The 12,192-nt window shown below is 37.7% G+C and overlaps 1 protein-coding gene across 1 annotated transcript in view; it reads right to left on the bottom strand.

Moving 5' to 3' along the window:
• Positions 1-3,477: 3,477 nt before the first annotated feature.
• The window catches only part of LOC117379592 (ATP-binding cassette sub-family D member 2-like), a 29,727-nt gene continuing 21,012 nt past the window's right edge, over positions 3,478-12,192 (bottom strand). Inside the window, exons 7-10 of the mRNA XM_033976305.2 lie at positions 8,595-8,740; positions 7,046-7,130; positions 6,006-6,131; positions 3,478-4,790 (exon numbers count right to left, since the gene is read on the bottom strand). Of these exons, the coding sequence (XP_033832196.1) occupies positions 4,586-4,790; positions 6,006-6,131; positions 7,046-7,130; positions 8,595-8,740 (562 nt within the window). The 3' untranslated portion in view covers positions 3,478-4,585. The remainder of the gene's footprint in view (positions 4,791-6,005; positions 6,132-7,045; positions 7,131-8,594; positions 8,741-12,192) is intronic.

Genomic DNA, 12,192 nt, shown 5'->3' on the forward strand with positions numbered 1-12,192 from the left:
TTGTGTATTTTTCTTGCATTTCTAACAACATTTATAACTGAATAAACGCAACAAAGATAATAATAAGAATAAAATCTCCATGGAGACAAGGAAAATGATGGAACCACCTGAAATAATAAAAAAATAAGTAAATAAAATAAAAAAAATAAATAAAAATACAATAAAAATAATAATAAAAACAAATAAAAATAAAATAATTAAATAAAAAATAAAATAAAAATAAACAAAAAAATAAATATTCTAAACCCTTAGAAATATTCAAAATTTAACATTCTCTTGTTGCTGTTCTTCTAAAAATTTGCACTGTGGCCTAAACAATCCAAAATGTGTTGTCCACAGATGAGGACACCGGGTCTCAGGAGGTTAAATCAAAAATATATTCCGAAATCTCGTAAAAACAAAGTGAGATAAGGCAGATTTTTGGGGGTTTTTTTTGTCTGTAGACCTAAAACAGCTCCAGACATACCACAGCAGAACCAGCGTTTAGTGTCAACACGAACGAGCGGATCCGACAGGTAAAAAGAACCGACTCCCTCACAGCTAGACTCGGTTTTTAAAGGTCTTATATTACGCAAAATTGACTCTTGTGAGGTTTAAGTCGTGTTCTAATGTTGTTTGCGCATCAAAAACAGACCTGGAGTTGTGTTTTGTTTCATTCGCACACGTTTAACGCACAAACCCTGCAGATTTAGGCTGAGTTCTTCTCTCAAACACTCTGTTCCACCTCGTGATGTCATCATGTGGCAAAACAGGAAGTGCACACGCCTTCATTTCTAGAATCATTTGGCTGATTTAAGACGTTTCTGCGTAGACTCTGCACACCTGACTGGGCGGAGGAGAAGCAATTGATTCAGAAAAGTTAAAAAGACTCCCGCACACCGTCTGTCTCACTCTCGATTCACTTTTATTCACACGTTTCGGACTCTCTGACCGTCCAGCCCCTTCCGCTCTCTTTATATAAGTTAAGAGACCGCCCCCTTGAGTTTAATCGACCAATTACAACAGTGAAAAATGGAAAAAAAAACCACAATTAGACCTCGATGTACCCGCAAAATTGTGCATAATTCACTCTACACCAGTCATTTGTGAGTTAAAAACATGGACAATGACTAGAAAAATATAAACCTTATGATCGCACTAAAAAGGTAACAGCTGTACATGATAAATCTGACATTTCTTTAGCAAAATAAGTGACGTCTTGGAGAGTTTACGTGAACCAGCTAAGACCTTCCAAGAGTGAAACAGCGTGCAGGAGTTTTCTTAACCTTTCTGAACCAATTTCTACTGAACTAAAGGTAAAAAGCAACGACTCTATGACATCACAAGGTGGAACGGAGCGTTTTGAGGTTTGGAGATGTGACAGACTAATAATAAAAAGTTACTTAAACATGAGTGAATGAAGCAAAACACAACTCCAGGTCTGTTTTTGATGCGCAAACAACATTATAACATGATTTAAAGCTCAAAAGAGTCAATTTTGCGTAATATAGCACCTTTAAATGATCAATATCACATTTTATTATAATCAAAACCTGCTAATCCTGCAGTTTAAATGTTCTTACTTAAACACTTCAGTCTTCTTTTAAATGTTATTGCTCCTGGTTGTGTTTTAAAAGAAAATCAGAGCAGAATTCTGATTTCAAAAGATCAGATCAAACCCGCTCTTGTGGCTAACGCTCGGTCTAAACGTGACGGTCCCCTCCCCCGGGGTCCCTGCTGCTGCTGACTCCTTTGAACCGTGGCTCTTAAGCTCTTTGTATTTGTTCATTAAACCAGAAAAGTATAGCTGTGGAGCCAGACCTGCGTTACTAATCACTGCCATAATAAGCGTTAGCCTGTCACAGCAACGCGCGAGGCCGTACGGGTCTAAATATGTCCGCTAGCTAGCACGGAGGTAGCTAACACCGCTCTCTAGGCAAAAGACTCAACTAAAAATCGAGGTGTTTCATATTTAGAAGTACAAACTGGCTCAGACGACATTAGTTTACACGTTTTGTCACGTAGTTTGTGGTTAATACGAAACGTGAAACGAAAGCTGACGTTGTTAATCTGCGGGTTTTATAATTTCCCGTTGGTTAAATCAGGCCTATTCAGCAAAAAAACATACTTTAAACCATGTTATAGTCATTTACCCTCAACGTTTACCCTCTCGAAGTTGTATTTGGAGTGATTTTCATGCTTGAGTAAACTTTAATCGTTTATTTTCAAGACGCCATTTTGTCGTTCAATCCCCGTTTTCACCTCCACTGTGACGTACGTGGAAGTCAGCGGATTTATTTCTTTTATTAAGTCGTTTTAGATTAATATTACGACTTAAAATGTGCAAATTCAAACCTAATGATCCACGGGTGAGACAGTTGTGATTTGGGGATATACAAAAATACGTTAAAAAAAGGAAAAAGTGGCGCATTATTCAGTTATCAAAATGCAATTGTTGTCAGTTTAACTTAAATTTGTAACTTTAACGTGCAGAGTTTACTGACCAAATCCCTAAAAAAAGAAGAAAAATCATAATTTGTGGATTTTCTGTTTGGTTTTTCTGTGTCCGAATGTCTCCCCCAGCCCCTAACCCCTCATTTACTACACTACATAACCTCTTTAGTTGGACTTTATAGAACGATTCGGACTCGCCGCTCACTACTTTAAGGTCACGTGTCTCTGGCGTCTGTGTGAAAAAAAGTCTAAGAGCTGGTTTAAGGCTGATAAAACTTGATTTTTGTCATAAATAATGATCAGATTGGACTGGCACAAGTGTTTAAGGATTAATAATAATCATACACGTTTTTGTCAGGACGGATCTCACATAAACAGACTGGATTTTTCCTTTTTTTTAAATTTGAGAAGTGGAAATTATTGCTCTGTTAGCAGCTAAAGCTAAGATAAAGGGTTAACGCTAGCAACTTTACGCGTCAACGGAGTGTTTTCTTCATAATTAGGATCTCACGTAAACAGATTGGATTTAATCTGAGAAGTGGAAATTCTCGCTCGGTTAGAAGCTCAAGCTAAGGTAAGTGGCTAACGCTAGCAACTTTACGTAGCATTATTCATAATCAGGATCAACAGTGAGATAAACCAGCCCTTCTATCTGCTTCATACACGTTTTTGTCAAGCTCAATCTCACGTAAACAGACTGGATTTTTCATTTTTTTAATCTGAGAAGTGGAAATTATCGCTGTTAGCTGCTAAAGCTAAAGTAAACGGCTAACGCTAGTAACTTACGCAGCAACGGTTTATTTAAGAGTGTTTTATTCATCATCAGGATCAACAGTCTCATTTTTTTAAATCTGAGAAGTGGAAATTCTTGCTGTTAGAAGCTCAAGCTAAGGTAAGTGGCTAACGCTACCAACTTTACGCGGCAACGGAGTGTTTTATTCATAATCAGGATCAACAGTGAGATAAACCAGCGCTTCTATCTGCTTCATACGCATTTTTGACAAGATGGATCTCATGTAAACAGACTGGATTTTTTATTTTTTTAATCTGAGAAGTGGAAATTCTCGCTTTGTTAACAGTACGAGCTAAGGTAAATGGCTAACGCTAGCAACTTTATGCAGCAACGAAGTGTTTTATTCATAATCAGGATCAGTCTCATTTTTTTTTTTACTGAGAAGTGTAAATTGTGACTCTGTTAGCAGCTCAAGCTAGGGTAAGTGGCTAACTCTAGCAACTTTACACCGCAACGGTTTATTTAGCTTCATTCAGTCGTGTTGTGTCCAGTTAAAGACCTGCTGTATTTCCGACTCTCGCAGTGCATTGTGGTCTATATTGACCGCTCTAGTGACCACTGACGCTCGCTATTTTTCAAGGACGACTGTGGGACATTTTAAGCGCACTAACTGAGGCTTTGAAGTCAGCGGCTAAAGCTGTTCCGTCCTGCTCGAGGAAGCCCGTCAAGCTAGCTCTAACGCCATCAGGTGAGCCGGCGCTAGCAGCCGCAGACGAACTCTCCGCTGCTGTAACTTTTTCTTAGTTTGTTCGATTGTTTTAGGCGTATTTCAAACGCCAAACGCACTGTCCGAAGCCCCAAAACGACAGCGCACGTCGGTCAAATAGAGTTTTGTAGGTAAAACTGAAAAAGTAATGCGGGAGCTAGCGGCTAACGCACCTACTCCATTGTGTTTTTCCATTGTGGGAAATTTTGCGCGCACTACTTTTCCACCAATTCCACCAATTTCCACCATTCGGGCAGCATTTGGACGCCTAAATAGCGCCCCCTGTAGGGAATAATGTGGACATTCACACTCAGCCACTACGTTTAAAAATCTAAAGTGTCTAAAATGCATTCACTTTTATATTTTTAAGCTGGTAAACCCTGCGAATTAGAAATACTGATAAGGAAATACGTCGTTATTGGGTTAAAAAGGGTTTTCACAATCGCTCTAAAACGGAAGTAAAGTGCTAACAAACTAAAAACAAATAAATAAAATGTAAAGTCCTTATAAAAGTCACTTAGATATCAGGATTCAAGTCTTACTAAGTGGGTAAAGCAGTTTTGACAGGAAAAGCAGAGGTGGAAAATGCTTAAAAATGATGCTAGTGTTCCTCTTTTTGTCCCTTTTACCCCTCCGTCCGTCCGTCTTTTCGTTCACTCCTCCGCCGTCTTCAGCACTGAATCATCTCCCAGGATCTTGCAGAGTTCGTTGAGGCGGTGTTGCATTTCGGGGATCCCGGCCAGTTGGGATTCGAGTCTCTGTTTTTCCTCCGTGAGCGAGAGGCGCGTGGCCGTGTCCAGCTGCTCGAAACGCCACCCGCCCTCGCCGTCGAACTGCAGCAGGTGGGTGTGGTACTTCCTGTGTGAGACAAAATATGAGATTAAAACATCAAACTGGTTTAGGGGGTTTATTTTTGCTACGGAATAGTCCTACTTCTCTTCTGCGCCCCCACCTTTTGAATTGTTCTTTGCCTTGCTCCACCTTAGCCTTGTTCATCTTGCTCTGCTTTCCCTCCATCTTCGCCTCGTTCTTTTCATTGCCCCACCTTTGTCTTGTTCTTTGCCTTCCTCCACCTTTGCCTTGTTCTTCTTGTTCTTTGCTTTCCCTCCACCTTTGCTTAGTTCTTTACCTTGCCTCCACCTTTGTCTTGTTCTTCTTGTTCTGCTTTCCCTCCACCTTTGTCTCATTCTTAGCCTTGCCTCCACCTTTGCCTCGTTCTTTGCCTTGCCCCACCTTTTCCTTGTTCTTTGCCTTGCCCCACCTTTGTCTCGTTCTTTACCTTGCCCCACCTTTTCCTTGTTCTTTGCCTTGCCTCCACCTTCGCCTTGTTCTTCTTTCCCTCCACCTTTGTCTTGTTCTTTACCTTCCTCCACTTTTGTCTTGTTCTTTGCCTTCCTCCACCTTTGTCTCGTTCTTTGCCTTGCCCCACCTTTGTCTCGTTCTTTGCCTTGCCTCCACCTTTGCCTTGTTCTTTGCCTTGCCTCCACCTTCGCCTTGTTCTTCTTGTTCTGCTTTCCCTCCACCTTTGTCTTGTTCTTTACCTTGCCCCACCTTTTCCTTGTTCTTTGCCTTGCCTCCACCTTCGCCTTGTTCTTCTTTCCCTCCACCTTTGTCTTGTTCTTTACCTTCCTCCACTTTTGTCTTGTTCTTTGCCTTCCTCCACCTTTGTCTCGTTCTTTGCCTTGCCCCACCTTTGTCTCGTTCTTTGCCTTGCCCCACCTTTGTCTCGTTCTTTGCCTTGCCCCACCTTTTCCTTGTTCTTAGCCTTGCCTCCACCTTCGCCTTGTTCTTCTTTCCCTCCACCTTTGTCTCGTTCTTAGCCTTGCCTCCACCTTCGCCTTGTTCTTCTTTCCCTCCACCTTTGTCTCGTTCTTAGCCTTGCCTCCACCTTTGCCTTGTTCTTCTTGTTCTGCTTTCCCTCCACCTTAGTCTTGTTCTTTACCTTGCCCCACCTTCGCCTCGTTCTTTGCCTCGCCCCACCTTTTCCTCGTTCTTCGTCTTACCTCCACCCGTCACACAAATGTCCGTCCCGTACCTGGACACACAAACGCGGCTCGTCCTCGCCGTTCTTACCAGAGTGACGGTCTGTGTGTGATGGACAGGAGGGAGATCCCGGCGTCTTTGGCCGCCTGGAAAATCTTCCCTTCGACGTCGATGCTCACGGCGCTGGTGCACTCGTCCAGCAGAGCGTACTTCGGCCTGGACACGGGGACGGACAGGAGGACGACAACGACGGTTAATGACACGGAGGAGAGTCGTTTTAAATGTGCGTTAGGAATAAACTTGAATTGAACAGAGTGAAACTGAAAAACGCTGCATATAAACACTTAAAAATAAAGTAGTAGCTTGAGTAACGTGAGTATTTAGATGTAGTATTTCAAACAAAGGGATATTTCTACAACTTTATGGTCAAGTCCACACTTTTTTTGTGCGAAAACGGGGACAAAACTATCATCATTTTATCATTGTGTTATTATTGTATTTAACTGATCAACAGGTAAGTAGTTAAGTACTGTAGTTAAGTATAAATGTGAAGTATCTTTGCTTTACTTAAGTACATTTTACAGTGGATACTTTTTACTTTTACTTTTCTACATTTGAGAGCAGTATCTGTACTTTCTACTCCACTGCATTTTTGATCTGGACTGAAACGTAAAAGTATTTTTTTATTATCGTCGTATGAGAGCTGCTGAAAAAAAACAAAAAAAAAAACAAATAAAACAACTGGAAAAAATGGATTTAGTTGTTTCTGTTGAACAAAATGAAGCACAAAAGTAAAAAAGAAACCACGTGAGGCCTTGTTAGATCTCAAAATTAGCGAGAAATACTTTTACTTTTTACTCTTTAAGTACATTTTAAACAGGCGATTTAATACTTTTACTTAAGTAGACTCTGTCATGTGATAATTTTACTTTTACTTGAGTTTTTTTTGGCTCCAATATCTGTACTTTTACTGAAATTTTACTGAAAAATTGAGTACTTCTTCCCCCACAGCTGCTCAATGTGTTTAAACTTCCCATCGGACACAAAAAAAAAGTGAGTTTTTACTGATATAACACAAAATATTAAATTATTTTTGTTGGTATGTGTCCATCTTTCATTTCTGGACTTACTTGTGATAAAACATACGAGCCATCCCCATCCTCTGCTTTTCACCCCCCGAGAGCACGTCCTTCCAGTCCAGCTCTGCGTCCCAGCCTGAAGAGCAAGAAAAGTGACCGTCAGAACAGGAGAAATCAAAATGGAACCATAGACTGTGTTAAGAAGTGAGTGTTTGACGGTAAAACGAACATTTAAGACCAAAACGACGAGTCTGACAGCAGCAGGTACAGAGAGAGGACACAGTTTAGCAATAAAAACAAAAAATAAACTCAAAATGACAAAGTAAAAAAACAAAACAGCTAAAAATAACCAAAAAAATCAAGAAAATAAACACAAAAAATAATAATAAAAAAATAAAAACGACAAAAAAATAAAATAAAATAAAATAAATAAAAATAATAAATAAACTTAAATATAAATACAAAAATGAACCCCAGGATCATGTAGAGGGTTAATAAGAATTTTTAAGACCAAAATGATGAGTCTGACAGGAGCAGAGACAGAGAGAGGACACAGTTTATCAATAAAAACAAAAAATAAACTCAAAATGACAAAATAAAAAAAAATAAAACAGCTAAAAATAACCAAAAAAAATAAAGAAAATAAACGCAAAAAATAAAATAAATAAATAAATAAAAACGAAAAAATAAAATAATAATAATAATAAATAAATTTTAATATAAACCATCATGTAGAGGGTTAATACGAACATTTAAGACCAAAACGACGAGTCTGAAGCAGCAGGTACAGAGAGAGGGGACAGTTTATCAATAGAAACAAAAAATAAACTCAAAATGACAAAATAAAAAAAAAAGCTAAAAATAACCAAAAAAATAAAGAAAATAAACGCAAAAAACTAAAACAAAAAAATTAAAATAAAATAAAAACAACTAAAATAAATTTTTAAAAATTAAATTAAATAAATAAATTCAAATATAAACACAAAAATGAACCCCAGGATCATGTAGAGGGTTAATACGAACATTTAAGACCAAAATGACGAGTCTGACAGCAGCAGGTACAGAGAGAGGACACAGTTTATCAATAGAAAGTGAATTGGTGCCAGAGTCGATGGAGCTGGACACGCAGCCAATGATCAATTCCTATTTGGAACGCGGCGGCGAGCAGGTTAGCTACGTCCATTTATATAAACAGTCAATGAATAGAAGTTTAACAGCGGAGACATTAACTAAAGATACACAACTGCAGATAATAATAAAGGTAAACATGGAATAAAAAAACACACAAAAAAACAACCAAGCCAAGTTCAAAATCAAATTATTGTAAAGAAATACACATTATCAAACAGTACAAACATAAATAAGAGTGAACCATAATTTCTGACTTTCAAATTAAAATAATAATCAAACACTTATATAAAAAGTACCGTATTTTCCAGAGTATAAGTCGCACTGGAGTATAAGTCGCGCCAGCCAAAAAATGAATAATAATGAAGAAAAAACATATTTCACATCTAAGTCGCACCCCAAACTATGAAAAAGTGTGATTTATAGGCTGGAAAATACAGTCCTCCTAAATCCAAAATGTCCTAAGTCCCACCTCCTTCTCTGGTGACGATGTGGTTGAGGTTGACGATGTCCAAAATGGCTTCCAGGTCTTTGTCCGTGAGGCTGCGAGCGGACATGTCCTCCAGGGAGTCTGGGTAAATGACCTGGTCCCTCAGAGACCCCATGGACATGTACGGCCTGGACACGCACACAGGACAAGAAAGGACCATAAATAAAAACAAATACTGAATCTCGGCAAACGGCATTTAAAAGTTACTCTAAGAAGTTGAGTTCACATTTGCTTTTTTTTGTACTTTTTAACAAAGATTTCAGATGTTTTCAAATGTTAATGGTCTGAATGTGCCAGGACTAAACCAGGACTAAACCAAGACTAAAACCAGGTCTAAACCAGGACTAAACCAGGACTAAACCAGGACTAAACCAGGACTAAACCAGGACTAACCAGGACTAAACCAGGACTAAACCAGGAATAACCAGGACTAACCAGGACTAACCAGGACTAAACCAGGACTACACCAGGACTAACCAGGACTAAACCAGGACTAAACCAGGAATAACCAGGACTAACCCAGGAGTAACCCAGGACTAACCAGGACTAAACCAGGACTAAACCAGGACTAAACCAGGATTAAACTTGGATTAAACCAGAACTAAACCAGGTGTAAACCCAGTCTACATAAGGACTAAACCAGGAGTAGATCAGGATAGAAAATGTAAAATTAAACAATTTTTTTTTTTTTTTTTTTTTTGGTTTCAATGGAAATTATATTTATCTCCTTGAATGTTCCACAGTATTGCATTAAACTGGCATTTTGCATTTATCCCATATTCCTTTGTTAAAATAGCTAATCTACAGTGTGTACCTTTAATAAAAAAAAAATTAAATCTAATCTGCAGATGTAGTTGCATTAAAAAATACGCAGGGTTCTTACGATTTGCTTTAAACCATTTTCTATTAAGTAATTACGCCGCATACAACTACACAAACCCATTTTATTTTTATTTTTACAGTTTAGGTAAAGTATCAGTCCAGGTAAGATAAGAAATTAGAAAAAATTAGGTGTAATTTCATGCATTTTGGGGGGTTTAAATTATTATTATTATTTTTATTATTATTATTATTATTATTATTATTATTATTATTTCTGTATGTATTTTTATTATTTTATTTTTATTTTTTTTCTCTTTTTACCGTGATGATGGAAGTCACAGTTCCCATTAGTCTGACATCCAATAATCTAGTAAAGCAAAGACATTTTCAAGAACAGAAGATATATTTTCCAGGATATTTGGGCTTTTTTCTCATTTTCAAAGTGTTTTCCGTGTCTGGAAAACCTGCAAATTCCTTCTTAGGTTTTCAAGGACGTGTGAGAAACTTGCAAACATATATATTTTTTTTACGTTTTCCAAAACTTTCCAGGTTTAATTCAGATTTTTCTTCCCCTCCGTCATCATGATTCACATTAGTACATCGAGTCGTTGTACACAAACACACAAAACACACACACGACATAAAGCACTTTAGTCCTGGAGCGCTGGTTTGTCCGACACTCATTTCATTAAGTGGTTTTGTCACTGAAGAAAGAATGAGCTGAACACATGAGAAAACAAAAGAGGAGAGCTGTTACAACACTCACTGGACACAAGTGAACACACAGACGCACACTAAACTGCTGCTCACTCCTTTGTTCTGTCTCGTGTCCTGGGTTGTGTTACTGCTGCTCCTTCACCACATATGAAATATTTACTGCTCTGTAGGAGGGAGTCGTCTGAGTCACGCCGGAGGTCACACCTGAGGTCACACCTGAGGTCACGTTACACCGGACGACCACGATAACCACGGGTTTCAAGTGTGAGCAGTTTACACATATTTAGTTATTTATGTTTAAGGATTCAACAAAATGGTTTGGCACAAAAAAGAGCATGAAGAACATCTACGAACATCTACGAACGTCTACGAACATCTACGAACGTCTACGAACGTCTGCGAACATCTACAAACATCTACGAACATCTACGAACGTCTACGAACGTCTGCGAACATCTACAAACATCTACAAACATCTACGAATGTCTACAAACGTCTACGAACATCTACGAACGTCAACAAACGTCAACAAACATCTACGAACATCTCCCACATGAAACATCGCACACTCCTAAACCAGGACTAAACCAGAACTAACTAAACCAGGACTAAACCAGGTCTAAACCAAGACTAAAACAGGACTAAACCTGGACTAAACCAGGACTAAAACCTGGACTAAACCTGGTCTAAACCTGGACTGGATCTGGACTAAACCAAGACTAAACCAGGACCAAACCAGGACTAAAACCTGGACTAAACCTGGTCTAAACCTGGACTGGATCTGGACTAAACCAAGACTAAACCAGGACTAAACCAGGACTAAACCAAGACTAAACCAGGACTGAACATGGACTAAACCAGGATTAAATATGGACTAAACCAGGACTAAACTAGGACTAAACCAGGACTAAACTAGGACTGAACATGGACTAAACTGAGAATAAACCAGGACTAGATCAGGACTAGATCAGGACTAAATTGTACCTGAGCCAACCCTGTGAGGTTTTTCTTTCAGGATGAGTTAACAGCTGTAGTTTTATTGGTCAGTGCAGAGTCAGAGTGTAAATATTTCACTTTGTCGTCTCGTTTCACTCTGCTCCAGTTACACGGTTAAAGTTACACATGGAGCTCTGGAGTAAGACAAACCCGGCTCTGGTTTGGTCACTGATGATCATGAAGCTGTGACACGGTTCAGAAATACAGTCTAATTCTCTCTTTTTTATGATTTTCTGACAAATGTTTTGATTGTAATTAGATATGGACTTTTTTTTTTGTATTTTTCTGTATTTGAACAGGGCGCTCATGAAAATACTGCACTGGAGTATTATTAAAAACTATTATTAAGACTTATACATGTAGGAAAACCTTGTAACATCATAGTAATAAGCAGTGATAAGGACTGTAATCCCTCTTTAGTCCAGCAGGGGTCCACAGAAAAGGTTTCAGAGGACGACATCTCGACACTGTTGCAAAAATAATTACCGGTATATTTTTTATTACAAAAAAAATAATTGGGTAGTCGTTATTTTAATTAATTTGAATTTTAGTAGGTTGTTTATTTAATTTTTTTCTGATTTTAATAAAAGTTACTGTTAGCTTTTTTTATTATTATTATTATTATTATTATTATTATTATTATTATTATTATTATTATTATTATTATTGTTGTTGTATTGATGGTTGTTATTGCTGGATCATTATTAATATTACTTTTTCATTTCTATTCCCCACTTATTCATCCATAGTTTGATTGTTTAATTTATTTATTTAATTATTTATTTATTCATGTCTTATTATTATTCATGTTATTATTATTCATGTTGTTGTTGTTATTATTATTATTATTATTAGTTATTTATTTATTTTTTAATTATTTTTTTTTTTTTACTGTTTTTATTTTATTTATTTATGGGTTTTTTTTCTTATTTTAGCTCATTTGTCCAGTGGATGGGTGGATTGGATTTGTCTTTTTTTATATTATTGTCATTGTGTTATTCGATACAATGCACTACATTTGTGTGTCAGTGTTAAAAATGTTCAA

The sequence above is a fragment of the Periophthalmus magnuspinnatus genome, chromosome 12 (assembly GCF_009829125.3).
Source record: "Periophthalmus magnuspinnatus isolate fPerMag1 chromosome 12, fPerMag1.2.pri, whole genome shotgun sequence".
In the NCBI taxonomy this organism is placed as follows: domain Eukaryota; kingdom Metazoa; phylum Chordata; class Actinopteri; order Gobiiformes; family Gobiidae; genus Periophthalmus; species Periophthalmus magnuspinnatus.